The following is a 23,898-nucleotide window of genomic DNA, read 5'->3' as shown; positions in this document are numbered from 1 at the left end:
TCCCTGCACCAGGATGTCTGAGAAGACCACCAATGGTATTCTAATGGAGATTGGTGGAGTTTCATCCAGTGCTTGGACACAGGGCTGAATTTTTTTTTTATTGAGAAAAGGGACACCGACCAAACAGGAAGGACACATACAGGGAGGTCAGGGCACTGACATGAGCCATTTTGACTAATAGGTAACAGTGTTGTTGTTGTTGATGCACAACTGCTGCTAGAAAAAATATTTGATTTTTCAGTGCAGATGAAAAATTCCCAGTGAAGCTTTTTGAGACGTAACCATGTAAGTGACTGTGTGACTGCGTTGGTTCTGGCCTCTGTGCAGCATTCTGCAAAAATAAATGAGAGACAATTAACATATGGAGGGTCAGACGAAGGGGCAGCCAACCTCCCAGGTGCTCTGAGAATTTACTGCAGGTCAGTGCTTTGGTTGATCTTTGGCTTAAGCTGACTTTAAACCAAATCCCAGCTGATGGTGGCGTGTTGGCTTCCAGATCAGAAAATCTGTCAGCACCAGAGGCTCATTAAAAACAGACTTTCAGAATGCTTTAAAGCAAAAATAGACCTTAAATTAAGACGAAAGCTCATAGACTTACATTTTTGTCACACTTATTCCTGCAGTTTCTGCTGAACTTAAACTAGATATGACATGATAATGGAGTTATACGGTAACATCAATAATAACAAATGCAGATGTAGAATTTTCAAGGAAAATCAGTTGCAGACACAAATAGGTTATTTCAGCAGATTAACTACTAACTCGTTAACTGATGAAAAACTGAAGTACTGAATGAAAAATCATAAATTTCCATGAAGTGATTCTGCTTATTCATCTACAGCATTGTCTTTGTTGGTCCAATACAAACATGTATTAAAGAGACGGACATTAAATCTGTGACTGTGGATACAGTTAGATCATCTCTCTTAGTATCGTCCAGTCGGCCTTTTAAAGGACTAAATGCAATGCAATGTGTTTGGTCAGGCTGCAAGGTGGTGCAGTTAGTACCACTGTTGGTACCACTGTTGGTACCACTGTTGGTACCACTGTTGCCTCGCAGCAAGAAGGTCGCCGGTTCGCGTCTTTCTGCGTGGAGTTTCACAAGGTGAAGATGCTGACCCCCTGTTCTGGGCTTGATTTGTAGATGCTGTGTAGATGGAAAACATGCACAAATCATAGCTCCTCCAAAGTCCTGCAGCAATTACAACTCTTCTAACGATGAATCATAAAAGTGTGAATGAGGGAGAATCTCTTGGCAAATTCTCTCCTCATGCGTCATTTGTTTGAAGCACTAATTGTTTTCCTGTTTGTAGTATTTGTCGTGCAGACGCTCTGCTTGGTCACACCTTGTTGGGCTGCGTGCAGATGGTCCGCAATGGCTGCGAATTTTGGTGGTTGACACAATTTACATCACACCTTAAAGTCAATTCATGCTCTCTGTGCAGCAAGAGTCCACGTCTTTGAAGAAACATGTGATGTAAATTCTGTCGTCCACCCACAAACTGGCGCTGCAGCTGGAGCACACCAGCTCACCTGTGACTCTGCTCAAATGCTGCAAGAGCTAATTCATACTTTCTACGTAAAAGACACGTCCCAAGTCACCTTCCTTGTGTGCAGACCAATGCAGGTTTTGAAAGCAGAGAGTGGACATGCACACGGTTCTATTCAACTTTTACTGAATTAAATTACATTGAAAAAAAAACATTCCACTAACGTTGAAGACAACGGTAGAGAAACTGCATCGGCACATGTGGTTAAATATTTACCTGAATACACGTGAGTTAGCCAGGGAATGTCGCTAAGACACCCCCGCTACGCTGTCAAACATTTCTGGTTAAGTTAATTGATCGTAGTTACTGTTGTCAGAGCAATGCTAACTTGCTAGCTTATTTTGGACGATAGCAGTGTTGTTTATAATCACTAACTAGCTATAGTTGACTTACGTTAATATGCTTCCACCAGCTTAAATGAATCAGAGATATTTAGAAAGTCAATATCAGGCCTGTTCAGGTGGTATTTGAACCTGTTGAATGCATTTTCCCTGCTGTCCGTTCAAATGCTCAGTTTTCCTTCCTCTTTATATGCTACAGGTGCTAAGTTTACTCCAGTATTAAAGTGCAGTTAATAATTCATACTTTAGTTTTCTCCATATTATAATAAATTACACACACGTATATATAAAGGGCTGCACAATGTTGGAAAAAACTGACACTGCAGTTTCTTCTAACCCTGTGATATATGTTGAAATGTTATTTTTTTAAATCCAGAAACTTTCAACAGATAAATTGAAGCGCTCTAAGTTCTGCTGCCCTCCTGCCATGTGGTTGACAGTGAACCTGCATTGATCTCACCTCTGTGTGTGGATGTGGGTTGGCATCAACCAACCATTGAACTTTCTGACCTCTAGAGAGCTTCATAGTTCAACTAAGTCACTGACAAACAGGTCACTCACATTTTTATTCAACAACTGAAACCTTTTACAGCAAAACTAAACATCTTTCTTTGTATCAAAAATGATTTAAAATCAGATGAGAGCAGCTCTACATCAGATCCATCAGTGGTCCACAGCCCCTTGTTCTGTAAATAGTGAAAATAATAAACAAGCTATAGAACATTTTTAATAATTGTACAAAGCCTTATTTATATGGTATTTTTAATGTAGGTCACTTGTTTCATCAGTTTCATTTAGTGTGTTGTTTACACTGAAATAAAAGCTTGAATACATGCATACAGTTTGTGTTGCTGTATGAAATTCACTGTGATGCTCGGGGGCGCCAACCACAATCCTGCCTAGGGGACCAAATTGGTCAGGGCCGGCCCTGGGGTTGATACACACATTTCAACCAGAACACTTCATCTCTGAACACAGAACTCGTTTCCTCCCTGAGCACTATGATTGCTGGACATTCCCATGGTGTTTATACTTTATATAACTGTTTGAACAGATGAACGTGGAACCTTCAGGCATCTGGACATTGTACCCAAGGATGAACCAGACTTGTGGAGGTCCACAGTTCTCTTCCTGATATCTTGGCTGGTTTCTTTAGATGTTCCATGTTGTCACCAAAGGAAGCAGTGTGTTTGAGGTGTGCCTTAAAATACATCCACAGGTGTGCCTCCAGTTAATTCAGATGTTGTCAATTAACCAATCAGAAGCTTCCAAAGCCATGACATCATCATCTGGGCTTTCCCAAATATTTTGAAGGCATCTTAGTGGATGTTTTCTTTTGACTTTGAAGAAAGTAGTTTAAAAAAAAATTAAAAATCTCTTTAAAATTCTCTCTCTCATTATTCTGGTGTTTAGTAACTAAAAATAATTTTGGTAATCTTAACTGACCTAAAACAGGAAAAGTTTAGTCTGATTTAATGTCAGACAGTGAGAGAGAGAAAAAAAAGGTTGTGTGTCTTTTATACATTGGATGTAAACTCCTGGTTTCAACTGTATTCCAACACAACCACTGCAATAATTTACAGGTTTATTTTGTACATTTATGGGACTTTTTCATTCGCTGTAAAACCCTCTTAAGCCAGACTGTAGCAGCAAGAAAAATCTACATTAAGTACCAGGAAATACCATCACATACATTAAAAATGATTACATGCACACTGTGAAATTCAATTCAATTCAATTGTATTTGTATCGCGCATATTTACAACAAGTCATCTCATAGCGCTTAACAAAGGCAGGAACACCCAACAATCCAGAACATTTGGATTCCCTATAAGCGTCAGCAGTCCGCAAGCAGTCCACAACAGTGGGAAGGAACCGAAAACCCCCACGGGGAAAAAAAAAAAACCTCCGACAGAACCAGGCTCAGGGAGGGACGGCCATCTGCCTCGACCGGTTGGGTGGATGTGGGATGAATTATACAATTTAGTGTACAGCTAAACAAGTTATTAGAGGTTGATTAGAAGAAGTGAGACTGTATTAATTTTAAAAAGTAAGTAAGACATGTTTGAATGTTTTTGTTTTTTTTTTTTTTTTTGGCTTCCGTTGGCCAGTTGGTTTTCTTCCAACCAAAGTTTTGGGCGGTTTAAAAAAAAACAAAAAAAGCTGCAGAATTACTATTTGTTGTTAAATGCTGTCCTCTAGTGGTCATTGTGGGAACTTCAAGCATGTGCAGGCAAAAGAAAACATCACAACACTGTTACAATGAAGCTGTGACAGTGACCTCAGACCTCTTATCAGCAGTCTGCAGGCGGAGGGTCAGCGTCGGCTGCAGTTTTTCCACCAGCTCAGTTTCGACATGAGAACGAACTCCTGCAACATGTACAAACATCAAGTGTTCGTCTATGAGCAGCGATTGACTCATTCTATGCTGTCATGTGAGAAGTGTTCACATGAGTTGCACATTCCAGTGAGGAGAGCAGATTCACAGAAGGAGCAAGACGCCGATGTGTTTAAAAGCTTTATTTATGTACAATAAGACACTTGTGGCTCTCTACCATCCAGAATGGCAGTTAACATATTTACACATATTTACATGACAAAATAACACTTCTATCTGGTATTCACTCAAAAATGAGAAATATCCATTCTACAAAGTGAATGTTGCTTTAGAATCTTTAAAAAAAAATAAAAATAAATGTAACTTTATGGAACAGTAAAGTTTTATATAATTTTTTTAAACAAAAAAGTGTTTTAATGATTTTAGTCTGTGACATTAGCCCTAAGCACTAAGTAACTGTTGACGAGTTTACATTTATGCTGCACACGTTAAAAAAGGCAATGATGTCACTGTGCTGCTAGAAAAGTTTGTTAATGTGAAGTTAAATATAACCTGTAGAACTCACTTTTCTTAATATAAGAAACGCACAAACGTATGTACAAGTGGACGGTAACGCGGGACGCCAACACCGTCCATGTGCAGTGGAAGGCAGCCTGTTGTGAATGAAAGGATGTGTCATTCTCAACATTACACAGTACAACATGAGAGCAGGCAACTCAACGCAAACTAGTTTTAAAGTTGGTTATATGGTGGAAAATATTTTGTTCCTGTTAATACATTATGTGAAATCATTTCATCAGTTGGATTATGTACAAATAATAATGAAGAATCTAAACTCGGAGCAAAAGCAACAAACATGGTAAATGTAAGATTTGTGTATGTTGAAAATGTCACATCGTTCATAAAAAGTTTCACTTCTTTACTCATATTTTCTCATCGTACTGAGAAACCGGCGCAGCTCCCTTTTAACTGATTAATAAAGTACCCAATAAAGTCCAGATACTGACCCCAAATCCCTGGATGGCTGATTTATAATTTAAATAGAAATCTGCCCACAGAAATCACTTAAATCACCAGATCTCAGTGTGGAATATTGGTCATGTTTTGCCAAATCCATGAGTAGACTTCTGCTGCCTTACAACAAACCAAACAGATACCAGCTGTGTGATATAATAACACAGTATTATTATGTGCGTCTTTGTTTACAGGTTGAAACCGATGGTTTTGATTAATGATGGTCTCTTTCATGACAAAGCAGTGTGCGTTTTGTTGACCAGGTAAGCTTCCTCTAATCCCAAAATTCCCTTTAAAAGGAACACACACAGTTCTTTGGTAAATTTGCATCAAGTATGTAATCAAATCATTCGTTAAATGATGTGAATGTTGGAACCAAAGTCATTCATTTGTCTCCTGTTTGCCTTAATATGCTAATTTTTTTAGCATTTCCAATGTCAGGATATATTTACTGTTATTACATTACAAATCGAGTTGGTAATAACCAGAAACACTCCCAGTACCTGCATATACAGACCGCCTTGTTAGCAGCTAGTTACATGAAAGACATATTTCTTATCAAGACAAGTGTCAACTGTTTAAAGTTCTAACATGAAACTTGCAGCAGCTCAGGCTCTGCCCAGGAACACATGGGTGACTCTGGTGTCCTCATTCCTATTATTTAACAGAAGCATGAAGTCATTTCTAAAAACATCACTGACCAACCAAATCTTTGTCTGACAAGAAAGTCAGTGGTGACACGGAGACAAAATAATTTACCAAACAACTGAGTATGATTCCTTCACCGTCAAAATGTGACTCAAAGACTCCTGAAGAACTGCAGGGAGAGTTCGTAGAACAGAAACATGGTGGCGCTCATCGGGAAGCCTCGGATGGCGTTTACGGACGCGCCGCGGAAGAAAACCTACACAGAAGAACAATTTGTAGTTAGAATGTTTTGCTTGTGATTTTTCAAAAAGGTGACGTGTCCAACATTCCTCTCCGTAAAGACCTTCTTACAGTAGATGTTTGGACTTGTCGTAGATGTTACTTAAATCCTTAAAAGTGGCTCTACTGAAGTGGAGTCAGATGAACAGTGGATGTGTTTTTCTACTGTGACATCATGTTGTTACCTCCCAGGCCGTCCTCTGCTTCCTACTCTGACCTCCAAGACTGGAAGCAGGACTAAACAACATGCCTCACTGGCGCTCTAGCTCCAGTGTACTGTGTTCTCAAACGGAAATTTAAAAAACAGTAAAGTGCCTTTCTGAGTCGCTGGTTGCCTGGCAACCTCTCAGTAACACTGAGACTCCAGGAAGTGGCTGCTGGTTGCTGTAGTTTCTGCACAGATCTCCCTATAAAACTACAGCCTGCGTTTAGTGTTTGTGCACCGATGAAACAGGGCAGATATAAAATGTTAATTAGTGAATCTGGAAGAAGAAGAACAGTGTTGACTGTGGGAGCCTCCTTTATGACGGACCTCCAGATTGCATCTTAACACCAAACCAGCGTGCTGACTACTGTGTACAGTAGTGGGCGCTGTTTCGCTGGAACATTAAATTGCTAAATGCTGTCATTTGAAGAAATACTTTGCTTTGGATGACACTGTCCTGTAATAACCTAAAAACTGGCTGATCTGTGAGCATCAGGTCACATGAACAGTTCAGGGCTGTTTCTCAGACTATCAAAGTTCTGCTGGTATTGATCCGGTGACTGTGGTGTTCACCAAAACAAACTGAAGCTTTTACATGTTGGACATGGGAATAGTTTGTCTAAAGGACGAGTCTCTTGTCATTTACAATAACAGAGATTAATTTCTGATCATTTCTTTCACCAGTTAAGCGACCATCTAGATATAAAGTGAAGTAATGGTGGGTCTCATACAGTATCTGCAGGTCTTTATGTGACAAATCCTTCATTAGACTAAAATAACTGCTCCTCTGCTGCATAAAACACAACTTTGTGGTGTTGGTGTACTGGACTGTTTCAGCTGGTGAATGTGTTCCTTTAGCTTAAATAATATGTACATTTTTTCCAATAGTGAGCTTTTTTTCCAATAGTGAGCTTTTTTTCATATACACACTATATTTGTGGATGTTGTGCTTTAAGTTGTAACACGATCTTCTCCCAAAGAGGCTCGTCTTTTATTCGCTGCCAGAAATCACGTGCTTTGACACGTTTGAGGGGATCGAGTTCCGAGAAGCACAGCAGGCCTCCCGTCTGAGTTACGCTGTTCGGCGAGTCTCACGTTTAAATGATTAAACCATCTGCTGCGTCTCCACTTAAAGAGCCGTTTGTTTGTTCACTTGTTTACTAGTAACAGCCAAACACACAATAAAAATCTGGGCATCACAGGGTCTTTCCAGGTAAACAAACTAATGAAGTGTGTTCTGTCCTAAAATGAACCCTGATGTCAGAGTGTGCTACGACACAATAAATACGCCTGTACCCTTTATTTTCTGTTTCTAACATCTGCTTCCTGGGTTTTAATTCAACTAATGAGCTGAGGTAATTAATCATCTATGTTGTAGGTTGCTGCACTTCATTATTTGTCAGAATTGGGGGTTCTTCACCTAAACCTCTGGAAATATTCAACATTTCATCTCGATGGTCAACTGATGATCAAATACAAGGCCTACTTTGGAAAACAGTTGTCACTCATTTGTTGTGTGCAGTCTAATGCCACCAAATCCAAAACGGTTCTGCTGCCATGTCTACGTTTATAACATCAATATTGTTCAGTTTTGGAGGTTTTAATGAAACGACAGGTTCTCGCTCTGAGCAGTGGTGTTGGACTGGACTGCATTCCATTCAGAGGTGTTTCTAACAGTCTGCTGTTTACTGCTACAACCTCCGAAAAACACATGTTCAACGTTTCTAATTTGCTATCACAGCAGCGTCTCTGCTCACCTGTGCACCCTCTGTCTTGTAGCTGTGGATGATGCAGTGTAGAATCCCGCTGTACTTCCTCTGCAGCTGGGCGTCGGCCTGCATTCGACTCTTCACCACGTCGGCCGGTGTGGCGGTGACCCACGAGATGGATCCTGAGGAAGAGGAGAGACATCTTCAGCTCCCGTTGACTGTCGTTTGAAGTAAGGCGTAAACCGAGGCAGGTTCAAGTTCATGCCAAACTCAAGTAATTCAGAAAGTTGGATATACAGTATATATAAATAAAATGTACATGAAAGCAGGTCTGTGGTTCATTTTGCTTTTTAACTTTGAACACGCTGCAACGTAGACGTGTCAAAAGTTGCATGTTTCAACTGCAAAACACTGACTTTGAATGGAGCACAGCACAACCCCGAATAAAAATATGGATCCTTCAGGCTCAGATGTTTAAAGTCCTCAAACGAGACTGTGTGACCTCACACACAACGGTGCGTTTAGGTGCTCTGACAAATCATTGCTAAAAAGTCATATGCTTCTTGAAACGGCCAATCAAGTGGTACAGGTATGCATATGCACCTCGGCTGACACATACGGTACGTCACCAGTCGATTAGGATTCACAAAGTAATCATACATGACAATCTGTTGTTTATACACTGAGAGGAAAACACACCCATGAAAAGTGGATAGAAAAGCTTTAAGAAAGAGTTCAATGATGTCAACGTGAGAAAGACTGGATGATAGATGGGATTAGTTAGAGGCTTAAACTGAAAATGCTCCAGCCGTGACTTTATTTACTCAGTGAAATAACAAAACTGTTCATCTTGAGTGTGCTACAAAGGCGACTATTACACAGCTCAGCTCCAATGCTGAGCTGCGGAGCTGCTCTCATTTATTTAAGATAATGTCAGAGTTTTCGATTTGGTTTGGCGTCGGTGGATAAATTCATACTCAGGCCTGATGGTGGGCTGAACATCTGAGCCTCACTGATCTATGGCACCCAGCTGATTTCTCTCCATCACGTTTTGACTCCGTCACGTGTTCACAGCTGGCCGGTCTGGAAGCAAACCTGGCTGAATGTCTCAGACCAAAACACTCCCAAATCAAAGCCCGCAGGCTTTACGCTGTCTACCCACGCTGCACACACACAGCTCCGATCCAGGCCGCACCATGTGGTTGGTTATAAGTTCACACACCTTGTCCTGGTTCTGCATCAGATGGCATTTTACTTTCAAAACCCCACACATATTGATTTCTTATAATTACGCTGCCTGGAAATGAGGTCATTGTGGCAGTGAGTCAAGAGAGGGTCCGTGGTTCTTATGTCATCTGTACAGAGCGTCACAGACTGTTTCACAGGTCAATAAAAACAACAACAGACATACTTTGGGTCATAAAACAGCAAACAGACGTCAATAAAAGGCCCATCAAACAAAGATGTACCATCGATAGCAGCGGCTGCCTGGATCAAGACCAATGTAGGAGGTTGTTTAAACAGTTCAGAGGTCTGAGATAAAGCACGGCCAAAAAACGAGTACCGGAACCATTTCATAACCCATTTCTAACATCATCCTCTTACTAACATAAGATATGCACTTTTTTTCTACTTCAGGAGGCTTTGATTTGTTTTTTAATGTAATTTGCAGCTAAATAGAATCCTTCTATATTTATGTATCAAGTTGATTTAAATCATTGCTACAGCATTTAGTCAATCTATTAGTGGGAGAAAAACATTATCTACAACTATTTTGATAATTCAGTGACTATTTCAGTGATTTATTTTTGAAAAAAACATTAAAAAATTGTTTGATAGTAAACTGAACATGCTTTGGTTTTGGGCTGATGGTCAGAAAAAAAAACATTCGATGACTTATGATTGAGCAAATCCTTGTTTTTGGAAGAGCTAAAACACAATATCAACTAAATCTAACTAGAGATGAGTAAATACTCTCTGTGTGGAAGTAAACCTGCTTGTTCTACAAATATTATTAAATAAATAAATGCTCAGAAATGACACTGATAATTATCTGCTTCCCTTAGAGGGAGCATCTTCATGCTGTTCAGATAAAACAAAAGGAATAACAACAGACTGAACAATTTACTGATCGATCAAAGAGCCGTGTGGCAGATTTTTCTGTCATTACAGAGACGCATGTTCGCTGCTGATTTACTCCCAAGCTGCTGTTTAACAGACTGACCCAGAGAGATTTCTGGCCTTCACTCAGAAACTGTTTGAGAACTTGCCAGACCTGATTTAGCTGGAAGTGAGCTGCTGGCTTCAGTTGCTGGACGGTTCAGCGGAAATGCAGCTGTGGTGAGATTAAGTGTTTGATTTGTGATCATTTACTAAACTCCTGTATTTAACTTGGTAAGTCCCACTGAGGTTAGCAAAGCTCATTTTAAGGGAGGCACTATGGGTTATCTAAAGGGTCTTGAAAAGTCTTCAAATCCAAAACAAATTCTCTGTATGAGTCTCGCGTGGTATCAAAAACAAATGTGTAACTTGAAACTTAGCTTAAAAGAAAAAAAAAACTATGAATCCAAGTCGGTGAATTCGTCCATTTTCTGCTGCTTGTCAGGGTCTTGTTTGTTAAAGAGTTGTGAAATTTAATCCTATGTGGCCTTAAAACCATCAATGTAGTGTGTGTGAGCAGGTCTTCCTATAGAAAACTGCAACATGTCTGCTCCATAATGTGACACGTCTCTCAAAAACTGCTGAACTAAATTCCCAGAGGAACACAGCTAACAAATATTTACAAGCAAAGCTTCCTGTGCCTCAACATATAAAACAACATCACGATATTATCTGATCCAGACTCACGCCAACGACCGCAGAGCCAAAGCAAATAGCCTGACAGTACCTCTGACAGCAGAGTCAGAAACAAGGACTTAATTACCCTCCGTGTGCACACACTCGACAGTAAACCCTGACTCAACAACCGCTGGTCAGGACAGTGTTGCTACACCACTGTGGGAGTGTTTTTCCAACAGCTGTCAGAATCAGAACTCCCACGTCTACATTCCTGATTGAGACACACAGTGGCTCTAACGGCTGAGTGGATCAGTCCTATATGACTCAGTAAACCTCAGACTTGCTGCACTGTGACCTGTCATAAGCTGATGCATCACGAATTAAATATGTTAATACACATATGTGCAACATCACCAGTAAGATCACACAGAAAACATCCGAGCACACGTTGCAGCGGTGACGGATAAAGCTGGACATCATTTGCGACATTTACCCGCCAAGCCTCCAGCCAGCCAGATGGAACAAGGGTGAGGGCTCGACATCGGGTCCGGCTTCAACAGGTCACAGAAGATGGTGTAAGGGATGAAGTAGAGCGTGTATCCAGGGACGTCCCTCAGGATCATGGCCCCGGCCCCCCTGTACAGGCCCTGGAGGCCCTCGGTCTGCAGGATGCTGCTGATGCAGTGGATGGGGCCCCGGTACAGCCGCTGGCCGGGGATGTCAACGGAGCGCAGAGGGATGTTGGTGCCATTTGAAACATTTCCAGCAAGGTGCAGGTTCTCTGTAGAACGGGAGGAAAAGCTCAGCAGTGTCTGTGGACTATCTGTTGAAACTGGCAGAGCTGAAAAGAAGCTCTGATATTGTTTGTTTGAAACCTTAGAAACATGAAGCTGTGTTTGAAAGTACGCACACAAAAGGTGATGGGTTTTGTGTACTTTGGTGTTTCTTTCTCCACATTGCAAAAGAAAACTTTGTTGTCTAGAACGCTGGATGACTCAGCAAAGACATAAACACCAGGGTCTTTCAGTTGTCGCTCACCTACTACAGCAGTTCACTAATTTATTAGACCACCTGTTTAGTTTGTGAAGCTCTGTATTTATCTACATACACCATCCAGCATCATGAGGTGCTTTAATTCACACTCAGCTCTCCACGTTTTACCATTTTGAACAGGGATGAGGAATTTCAAACTGAATTCACCTTTTCATACATAAATCTGAGCCCCTGGGCTTCTCTGAGGAGTCAGACATGAATCAAGCATCACATTCAACCACTAAAACTAATGTTTCTGTTCAAGAATGAAAGTAAATAACTATAATGCGACATCTTAATCAAGAAATAATAATGTGCTTCAGCTTTAAAAATATAATTTGGGTTAAAGAAAAATAAGAAATGATTTTGGTGATTACTAATGTTGTTAATTTAGGGCAGCTAACCTGACACTGGGTGGTGGTCTGATAAATATGTTAAACGCTGTATGTGTGAAGTGAAGCCACCAGTCAAACCGTTCTTATTGAAAGAGACAGGATACTGTTGAAACGTCTCTTCAGGACACCGTGGTGGGCAGTTACAATGACTACTTTGTGTTTCTGTTCATGGTCCTGTTGTATGTATCTGGCACATCCAGTAACATTATGCTGAGTTGACATTTTCCTGACAATGAGAACAATTAAACTTTCTGGCACTTTGCACCTTCATAAAACAGTCTGAATCTCCTAAAGTCAAGGCCGAAGTGTTTCTAAGGGAAGTACATGAAACAAGTAAGTGATCCCACGATAAGAAGTACGAGCCTGACAAACACTATAAACAAATAAAAGGTCATAAATGTTTCACGTGCCGATCCAGCTCACAATCTGAACTGACGTGACCTCAGCTTTACTGCTGAACAGAAAGATGCAGCCCAGACAACATGACTCCTTGAGTTTTAGACCCATCACACAGGCTCTCTGCAGATTCCTAAAAAGTTTACACACAATAAATATAGAAGCCCTTAAAGTTGATCTCTTAAATGTCTTAAAACCAACACAGCAGAAGAGACTGGTGTTTTATTGTCGTGTGTTAAGTAGCAGGACACCTGGCTGGAGAAGACTCGTGGCTTTTGCATAAAAATCTGTATTTTTATAGTATTTGTTTACATTTGGTTCATGGAATCACTTCTTATACAAAATCATTTTTATGGTTCTGCTGGGTTTTTTTAAGCCAAATGTTAAACTTGGTTAAAAGTGAACCAACTGGAAAAGAGGCCTTTACTTAAATTTAATCCCACTGGTCCTAAAAAGTCCAACATTTAATGACAGAAATGCTTCCAACTCTTGGCAATGACATTAAATGAAGTTTCACATACTTCCAGTCAGCTGCCGTTTCATTTCTTCCTAATCAACTTTAACCTTTATCAGAGCTTCAACCTCAACTCGTCCATTTCAGCAAAAGTCTGACAAATACAGAAAGCTTTTAAAGTGTTTTTGCTTCATTAGGGGCAGTTTTAAATTGCAGCTGCTATGTTTTATGAGCGCTAGCATTTAGGTTTTTTTTTTTTCATTGTTTTATGTTCTGCTTACCCAATAAAACTAGAGAAACACTGATCACAACGTATCCAACACAAGCAGAGCACGTACAGTACTGCTGACCTTTAAAAGCCACATTTCAACTCACATGTCACATTTTTTCTTGTTAATGATATTCTTATTCAGCTTTCTGTCCTCTTATCTCAACCTCAGAAAACAAACATGTATAAAAACAAGACACTTCTTGGTTGAGACACAGACCATGTTGATACGACTGAAAAAAAAAAACACAGAAAAGCTACAAATGGTCTTGTTCTGTTCTTTGTTTTTGCTGCTCAACAGAAAAAAAAAAAAAAACATACAAAAAAAGTACCTGCTAGAACCGTCTGCGTCTGCATTTGCAGTCTGATCTTGACCAGATCCACCGGCGCTCCCAGGCCCACGGACATCAGTCCAGTCAGCATGCTGGCCACAGTCAGGTCCAACATGCCACAGGGATGTCGCCCATCGCCATAGCGATACTTGCTTATGAGTCTCTGAGTGTTACTGAAGAAGCCAAAAACAGCCGAGTTGTAGACGGTGATGCTGGCCAGTGGGAAAGACATGCCCTTAAAGAACCCCGCGACCTGAGAGTCAAGGAGACGAGAGGGAAACATTATTGTTACTACATTTTTAAATCTACAATAGATAAAAGAAATACACAGGCTTAAGAAAAGTAAAAGCCTGAACAGCACAGATTTTAGCATCACATGCACTCGGAGGACTCTCGCCTCTGCGTGCCAACAATGCACAGAATGAAAAATGGGTTAAAGCTGCTGCCAAATATTTTGGCCTCTTTTCTTCATGGAAAACATTTTCTCCTGGCAGAGGGGAGGTTCAAGTCGGGGGAGACACATGCTAAAAGTCAAACACAGCTGGCTGAATAGATCCTCTGTGTGCTTTCTGACAGGGCTCACACTGACACATGTGGTGCATCAAACAGCTCTGAAAATGTACAAAAGTTACTAAATCACAAGGACAAATAGCGCCCCGTCAGACTCATACAACACAGAGCTGCCTTTTCTTCAGCTCCCACCAACAAGACGCGGGCTGAATCGGGTCGGCTTCACGGTTCAACATGTGTCACCATTTTATTGTGTGCTGTGGTAACGACTCTATTGTTCCCGTGCTGTTTAAGCTTCTACAAAAACTTCACGTGCAACATGTGGCTTTAGGCGCTCCTGTTGAGAAACTGGGTCACTGAATCGACACAACAAAAACAGAATAACAGCTTCCAGATGGGAGCTGTAGAGAAAACAAGCGACCACAACTCCACCATTTGAACGACAAAATTACAATGTTTGAATGAAAAAAGGTTTCTTACAATTCGTGTGAACAAAACAACAAGTTTCTGAGAAGACACAAAACGCTCAGCGTTGTTGTTGTGACCTTCTGGTGAGGTAACGCTGGAACAATTAACTGATTAATTGATTAGCAGACAACCAATGTTTCAATGGATTAAATGTTTCGTTTCTAATTCCCTTGCTATACAGGTTTTCTATTCTTTTGAACAACCTTCCTGGTCACATTTGCTTTCGTTGCCATCACCATCTCAAGAGAGACATCTGATCATCCTGAATTCATTGCAGCACGACTTCCAGCCAGCGTGGTCAAAAAAAAAAAAACTGCAGCCACAGAAAGAACAAGCAGTACCACAGCAGATGTTCTCAGCCCCACAGAGGCCTGATCACTGTAGTCTGGGTTAAAGGAAGAAACAGAAAACAGCCTGAATCCACTAAAGAAGTTCTCCAAGAACACTGGAAAAGATTTTTTACTGCACTATGGACATAAACTCAGACCTTCTTGCTGCATATTTTAAGGCATTCTTACGTTGCAGTTACAGATTAGACGGTGACCTCAAACGCTTTTCTTCTGACTCCCAATGACCAGTTTAATAAGTAGCTCAATCTCCCAAAAATGCAAAAGCAGAAACATCAAGATGAATGCAGCGTTTCATTTGAAGCTTTTCTGCTGATGAGAAAACATCTCGCCTAAAGCCTTGTCCAGACGTGTAATTATTATTATTTTTTATTTTTTTTAGATTTTTTAAAAAACCATTTCCCAATACTCGCCGGTTCACGTCCCAGTCAGGACACCCGGGACCTTTCAGTGCCCAAAGGTAGCTGGGATAGACTCCAGCCCCTCCACTACCTCAGTGAGGATGAAGCGGTGTATAGATAATGGACGGACGGATGGATTTCCCAATCCACACAAAAATGAGACCCTGTTTATGTTAAAGACACGAAACTAGCATCTGTGTAAAAAAAACAAAAAAACATGTTTAATCAAACCTGCAGAATCAACCAACAGCTCAAATCACAGAAACCTCTAATCCATTTGTGAAAACACAAAATGTAACCGAACCGGAGCAATCAATAAACCTGGACGAGACGAAAACACAACATTTCATAGATTTAATTTACTTTTACTGTTTTCTTGATCAGTTGATTCGTTACTTTGTCCAGAAAAAGCACATTTCTGAAAGCTTGAGACGACTTCCTCAAATGTCTGGTTTTGTTTACAACCCAAAGAAAGGAAGGAAAGAAAAAACAAGAAAATATCCACACTGAAGCAGAAGGAGAGAAAAAGAAAAACTGATTTTTTTTTTTTCCCCCAGTGATTAATTGATTATCAACATAGTTGCTGATTAATTAAATAACTGACAACTAATCGGTTAAGTTGCAGCTTTAATGATTTATGGATGTTTTTAAAAACATTTCACAACACTGGCGGTGGGTTATGAAGAAGCTCAAGGCGTCATCTGGAATGTCTCGACACATTTTACCACAACAAGCGAATCAAGAAACAAGATGTCGCTCAATTTTGTTCCTCAAGCTTCGTAGCTGGACGGCATTACTGACGTGTTAAATGCTCTGAAAATCACCTTATAGCGGCTTTAAATTACAGCCTAGACACCAAGCAGGACTGATGGTGAACATCAGTATCTGTGGGCTCGCTTCACGTACATTTGTCACGTCTTTTGGAGACATTTCAACTTTTTTAACACTTCAAATGCTCACAACCTGCTGGAGTTTCCACCAATTCTTCAGCTGTTGGGTTCGTTATGAAGGCCAGATTTGTACCAATAATGCAATGAACTTGGTTAAATTAATTTTTTAAAAATCTGGTTTTCTGGTCACAACAGTCATATTTGAGATGTCTTTTCCACCTAATGAATCTATGAGTCTACATTCAATTTGAAATAATGATCATTTAAAAGGACCCCATGCAGACAGGACGGCAGTTTCTCAGCACGTGTGTAACAGGATCAGTCGTGCAGCAGCAGTTTTATATTAAATATATACGTATTGTTTTATTAGTTATACATATTGTATTACTTATATATTTTATTTTACTGTTATTTTATTGTCATTACTTTTAATTAATAGAATACCACAACATCTAGTCTGCATTTGGTTTTGGTGTGGAACCTTTCACTTGGGGGTCTCAGTACCCCACGTTCGTTTTTGGTTGCCCACCGTAGCCCTATGAATGTGTTTTTCCCACCTTACCTCTCCCCTTTTGTACACGTATCCGATGGAGAGGTAAGCGAGACTGTGCTGCTGTTGTCTGTGTGTCAACATCTGTACATAATTTCATTTATAAGTTTACTTTCCCAGTTCTAATACGCTGTTCTGTCATTTAGTTTCTGTAGCAGTACGAGTTGAGACTGACAGAGGATTTTGTGGTTGTTTTATCGTCTGTCAAGTGTGTCAATAAACGAGATCGCCTCCAAATAGATCGGTGTTGGGCTCAACACAACGCAGTGCAGACACCACCAGTTACACGTGCAAGGTCAAATCCACTCTGCATTCATCGACGGTTCATGTAAACCTTTAAATAGCATGCAGTAATAGTAACCGTGATGCCAGCACATGTCATGTATACGTGGACATGCAGAGCAAGACTTCTGTGCTCCAAACATGATCACAAATTGAGATGTGAACACTGTAACTGTAATGAGCCCACTATTTTCTCTCAATTTGTCTTACTTTAGTTGGTGTAATACAATAAATGGAGAGAGAAGAAGTGTCGATGTTTACCGTCTCCTTTTTGTAGATGGTCAGGACGCAGTGGAGAGAGTTCTTGTAGCCCTTCCCTGCCTGGAGCCGCGTCTGAAGGAAACAAACCGGCCAACAGTTAAACACACAAAGCCGATGTCTTTTCAATTTACTCAAGTCTTCATGTTATGAAATGAATCCACCTTTATTCTGTTTTATCTGAAGACGATGGGCAAGTTTAACATAGTTCCCATAAAGAGCTTGAGTGAGAGAGAGAGAGAAAACCACAATACACTGCAGACATGAACCTCTCCTAACAACATCGGCTGTCATATTATATACCTGCAAGCTTCTAGCATCTCACTGCAAGTATCCACCTCAATCCTCAGTATCACAAACCTGCTAGGTCTCCATGGTAACTGATGCTGTGGAGCTAACCTGGTCCGGGGCAGGTTATCTGAAGAGTCTCCCTTTAACCAAAGCGTTTCCTGATTATTCTTTATGAGCGATACTGATTCTCAGCTGGGGGAATGAGTTTCATCTGCAAACCTGTTGAGCTGTACGTGACTAATACTGCTGACCAACGCCGTGTAGTCGCAGCATCGCTCGCTGTACGCATCATCACATAAAAAAATCACATAAAGGAGTTTTTATTTTTAATGTTTAAACTTCTGATAGAACACAGATTAGAAAACTGATTATTCTACAGAGAATATTCAATCAATTACGTTGACTTTGCTTTGATTTACAAAAAGGTTTTTAGATGCAATGCCACTGCACACATCAGTTTGACCTCTTTTGAATAGCTTGGTTTTATAATTCATTTAAAGGTCCCATCTGTGAGGTTAATTATCTGCAGACCACTTCAGTCTAGCTGTGTTCTTATTCATCAATTCTCTGAGCTTTCATCCTTTTATTTTAGGTGATTTTAACAGACATGTCTGCTGCCCATCCCAAACGTTGTCTGCAGACTTTCTAGAGACGATCAACTCGTTTAACCTCTACCTGGTTTTCCACAGCGGTCTCAGCCCCTTCAATCTTTCCACCAAGGATATCTGTGTGTCTGACCATAAATTCATTTTATTTAGTGTCATTTTAGCAGTTTTACCTGCTTGTCAGAATGCTCCCATCCGTCATCGTGTTTTTAACTCCGCATCCACGGTAAAATTCTCTGAGCTTTTTGTCTCTGCTTCTTCAACTGCTTTTAATTTTAACACAGAGGAGCTGGTCTACACTGAAACACTCCAGGAGCTCTCCACAGGCCTGGCTAAATGACTCCACTCAGGAGCTCAAAAGACTCTAAAACAAAATGAAATGGAAGAAACTGAGTTTACATGGTTTTTTTATGAAATTTGGAAAGACTCGTTGAAGAAGTTCCAAATTGCAGTTAAAGAAGCAAGAAGCAGCCTTTTATTCTTCGTTAATTTTAGCAAATCATTCTAACCCCAGATTTTTATTTAACTCTTTTATCACATCCTCCCCCCGTCATTTTATCGACACCTCACCAGAAACTTGTGAACATTTTTAAAAATGTTTTTACAGACAAAGTAAATGACACCAGGCAAACGATCAGCCCCCCGATGTTGTTTCATCTACTTCTCGGCAAGTTTTTATTTTTATTTTTAGCAATTTTAATATGGTTTCTTTATCCTACTAAGTCAAACTAATAAGCAAGATGAAATCAGCCACGTGCAGTCTCGACAGTATTCCCGCAACATTTCTTAAAGAGGTTATTGAAACCATTGGGCCCAGCATTTTATCGATTATTAACAGCTCCCTTTTAACTGGTCACTTCCCCTTTGCTTTTAAACATGCTGTAGTCCAACCCCTTTTAAAGAAACCCAACCTCGACCCCTCTGTTTTTAGCAATTTTAGACCAATTTCCAAACTTCCGTTTTTATCAAAAGTTTTCGAAAAAGTGGTCTCTGTCCAGCTTTTAACTTTTATGTGTCAGAACAACATCTTTGAAAAACTTCCGTTTGGTTTTCGAGCTCGTCACAGCACAGAAACTGTCCTCCTCAAGGTCACCAACTGCTGCTGACAGAGGAGAGAGCTCAGTTTTAATTCTTTTAGACCAAAGTGCTGCCTTTGACACAGTAGACCACATCATTTTAATCGACCGTCTTAGATCCTGGGTAAGCGTCAGAGATAACGCACTTGACTGGTTTTATTCTTACCTTTTAAACAGAACCTTTCGGTCACCATAGGTAACCCTTCCTTCTCTTCAGCGCCTATTACCTGTGGTGTACCGCAAGGTTCAATTTTAGGTCCCATTTTATTTTCTATTCATATGCTTCCCCTCGGTCAAATTATTAGGAGCCACAATGTTTCTTTTCACTGTTATGCGGATGACACACAGATATACCTCCCACTGAGACCTGCTGAAAGCCTAGCTGCTGTTTTTAACTGTTTTAACAATACTAACTGTTGGATGGCTCAAAACTTCCTGCAATTAACCAACTCCAAATCAGACATCATTCTCTTCAATCCTCCAAATCCCCAGAACAGTCTTACCGCCAACAATCTCGGTCCATTTGCCACAAATGTTAAACCTGTTGCCAGAAACCTAGGAATCTTTTTTGACTAAGATCTCAGCCTCACCCCCCATATTAATAAAATCATCCAGTCTTGTTTCCTCCAGCTAAGAGCAATCTCCAAAATCAAATCAATCCTCGCTCAGTCACACCTTGAAAGAATCATCCATGCCCTCATCTTCTCCTGCCTGGATTACTGCAACTCCCTCTTATCCGGCATCTCAAAACCCATCTCTTGCCTCCAACTTGTCCAGAATGCAGCAGCTGGGCTTCCTACTGGTTTTAACAGGCGACAACACATCTCCCCTTTACTGGCTTCTCTCCACTGGCTCCCTGTCCGTTTTAGAATTGATTTTAAGATTTTACTGATCACTTATAAAGCTAGTCAGGGCCTTGCCCCTGGCTATATTTTAGACATGCTAGCCCCATATATCCCCACATGCAGCCTTAGATCCTTAGGTGGGTCCCTCCTAGTTGTTCCAAAGTTGACGCACAAATCCAAAGGCGACCAGGCCTTTCCTGTGAGGGCGCCTCGGCTTTGGAACGACCTACCTGAGGAACTAAGGCTGGCAGACTGCGTATCTTCTTTTAAATCACTTCTTAAAACCCACTTTTTTTAGACTCGCTTTCAAGTGATGTTCTATTTTTTTTTCTCTTTTAGATTTTCCCCGTTTCTTTTCCATTTTTATTGGTACTACCTGCCATCCTTCTCTTTTATCTTTCTTAATCTACTTTTATCTTCAGCTTTTATCTTCATTCCCCTGTGATGTTGTCTTTTTAATCCGTTTTATCAGTACACCCTTCAAGAGTGTCCCAGTCTGTTCTTTTCCATTTTATTGTGTGTATTTTATACTGACTGTTTGCCTGTACTTTATATACTTTTTTTTCCCTTTATGTAAAAGCGCTTTGTGAATTGTCTTCTAAAAGTGCTATACAACTAAAACTTATTATTTAATTTCTGCTAATGCAGCCCTTTAATGAGCTATTTTAACTGGAAACCACAGTGGAAAATCGCCCTCCTTTTCTCTTCCTGTTTAAATCGATTATTCTGAAACACTTTCTATAAAAACCTGGAAACCTGCGACATCCAGACATCTGTCCAGTCCTGCATATAACAAAACGATTAGATGGACTATTCTTCCCATATCTACTACAAAAACACTTTTTCCAGACAGATGGAAGTTCACCAGAATAAATCCTACAATGAACAACAAGTAAATATGTTCAACATGGCAAATGAGTCTTAATTGCTCTTGTATAACCACAGGATGTGCAATATAAAAGAGATTTGATGAGCTGCAGGTTTTTGTGCTTTTACACACCGGCTATAATAACGACTAGACGGTAATAAAAGTGGATGGAATCGGGTGACGTAGGTCTTAAATACCTTGACGGTATCCAGCGGATGACCCACAACCACACTGGAAGCTCCTGCAGCCAAAAGAGAAAGAAACACAAACACAGGAGAATAAAAATGAATTCACATAATACCAGAGGATGAAAAACAAAACAAAACATGGAACAGGCAAACTTTATGATAGTATGTGTTACTTCCAGTGATAAAAACACACCAAACTGTCTTTACAGTGCATACAGCCGCATACGTTACGCTAACTTTCATTTCTCTGTGTGGTTTGGTTTGTGACGAGCTTCATGCCACTAAAGCGTGTTTTAGTTAAACTGATAGAAAGACACATGGAGATGCAATGACACACTTTTAGTGAGTTTGCAGCAAGTAAATGGACATTTTGCTCTCATAGCTCCAGACTGGTCAAACGGAGCTGCCACCATGGGGCCCCGGGGCAAACATGGGCTATTGTGCCCATATTGACCCCCTGTTCCTGCTGCTGTCTGTTTGCCTCACTGCCTCCAAATATGCATCAAACACACACAGCTCATGGCAACACATTATCAAAGCCACGAACCCAGATTACAAGCAGCTCCGCTCAGTTCAGGACTTCTACAGCATGACAGACAACAGGAATGTTTCAGACGATGCAGCACAGCATCAGACAGCAGAACTCTGAATCCTGATCTGCTCATATTAGGTCAGATGGTGCACTGTACAGTTTGCAAGTGAGAAAAGATGAACGTGAGGCTACAACATGTTTAAACCATTTCAAAGCACAGCTTGTGTGTTCGCTGTTTTAGGAATTTGTAACACAACAAGTTGAAGGATCTCTTTGGGTTCGCCAGCAGAATGAAAGATGCTTTAGTTCAAGTAAAACTATTCATTCAGCTTGGATGTGCAGTTTGAGACAAATATAAGGACATATTTTGGTCTTTTTAAGGGTAATACCACAAGTAACACCTAAAATCAGCAAACTGTCGACCGCCAACACAAATGGTTTTGCTTAAATACAGAACTGTATTTCTGTCGTATGTCTTGTTCAGTATGTATTTTTTAATGGATTATGTTTCTTTTTTTGCAAGGCTTCAGTCTTTTTCAAACACTTTTTTTAAAAACAACATTCATCACAGACTATGTGCTTTATATTTACATATGAACATTATCTTTAGAACAGCTCAAATGTTGACCTTCTGGCTCTTAGATTTGACCCAGTTTTAAACTCTCCATCTGACTTGAAGCTTGAATTAAAATTTTACTCACAGATTAACTATGCAAACACAGTAATATGTATAGTTGGGAGCAGATCTCCTGAACAAACAACCAAATGTATTGGAGGCCTACTTCTTGTTTGTGCGACTGAAACTGGCGCCGCAGCAGCGCCCCTAGCGGCAAGTCCTGCCACTGCATGTAATTAACTTCAAAAAACTTGTTTTCTCATCAGAATAAAATAAATAAATAAAAGTTTCTGCCTCCTCAGTGCTGCCGAGACAAAGTCTGCAAGCATTTCAGGAGGAGAGAAAGGCTTCGAGGCAGTCAGAGTGTTGTTCAGAGTGTAAATGTGGGGGTCGGAGCTCTCAGCGGACCCTCCATTGTTTACACTGGAGGTGGATGCAAGTGGGGCTGCAGGAGTTTCTCTGCACCACACTTTGTAATAACGATGATAACATTAGTAAAGTGCCACTTTCTGAAGCTGTGTGCAGATTTCACCCAAACAAACTAGCAGCAACAAATTCGCCCAACTCACAGAGCCACTGAAAGGCTCAGTTCTGGCTAAAAATGAGTAAAAAATAAATAAAAAAAATAAAATAAAATAAAAAAAACAAGCTGGGAATCACTCACCGCCGATCCATCCCGCGACGAAATCATCCACACGAAAATCCTTGGATTTCTGCATCTTCAACTAAGAGTCCAACAAACTTCAGCTGATCGCCTCTCATCCAACTCTCGGAACAGTCCAGCCGCAGTGATGCGATAAACGCATGAGCTGCGTCTTTTATCGATAACGCGCCGGCCACACACGATTCTGAGAACACAAAATGATTTTAAACAGTGTCTGCCTTGATAAGAAAAGCAGCACAAGCGAGTTGGAAATAGGCCAATCAGAGCAAAGTATTGCTCTGAGTGACAGATCTCACGGCCAATCAGATGCGAGCTCACAAAGCAGGACAGCCAATAGGGAAGCTGTCATGGAAATGAGCCATGAGGAGGAAAGCTACAGAAACTCTCATCTAAACTTTGACCTGCTGAAGCCTGAACCTAAAAATATCACTAAAATGCCTAAATTCAACCTGTGGAAGAGCATTTTAATGAGCTTTTCTTCTAAAATACCAATAATGGCAAAAAAAAAAAAAAAGGCCTTCTAAAATTTGTAAGGATTAATTTTATCTTTGAGTGCACTCATCTAAAAACCTCAATCTGCTTCAAATAAAATGACATAAATGAGACAAAAAAGTTTAGCATGTTAACTCAATTATTGCCAAGCATTAGCAAACTCCAACCAATAAACACTTTTCAGGTCAGGCATAACTCTAAAACTGTCCGAAACTCATGTGTCTTGGGAAGGAAAAAAAATCTCTGAAGACCTGCGATGAAGAATTGATGATGTGC

The 23,898-nt window shown here is 40.4% G+C and overlaps 1 protein-coding gene across 1 annotated transcript; it reads right to left on the bottom strand.

Annotated features, from left to right (window-relative positions):
- Nucleotides 1–4,396: 4,396 nt before the first annotated feature.
- On the bottom strand, nucleotides 4,397–23,258 carry slc25a48 (solute carrier family 25 member 48). The gene is made up of 7 exons (XM_008306254.1): nucleotides 23,131–23,258; nucleotides 21,328–21,371; nucleotides 17,449–17,520; nucleotides 13,740–13,992; nucleotides 11,356–11,643; nucleotides 8,133–8,266; nucleotides 4,397–6,147 (listed from the first exon to the last, which is right to left on the bottom strand). Exons 1-7 carry the CDS (start codon nucleotides 23,183–23,185, stop codon nucleotides 6,043–6,045), a joined length of 951 nt encoding a protein of 316 aa, XP_008304476.1. The 5' UTR covers nucleotides 23,186–23,258; the 3' UTR covers nucleotides 4,397–6,042.
- Nucleotides 23,259–23,898: the final 640 nt, after the last annotated feature.

The sequence above is a fragment of the Stegastes partitus genome, unplaced genomic scaffold (assembly GCF_000690725.1).
Source record: "Stegastes partitus isolate 25-593 unplaced genomic scaffold, Stegastes_partitus-1.0.2 Scaffold45, whole genome shotgun sequence".
Classification (NCBI taxonomy): Eukaryota; Metazoa; Chordata; class Actinopteri; family Pomacentridae; genus Stegastes; species Stegastes partitus.
This window is presented reverse-complemented; position numbering and strand designations above follow the sequence as displayed.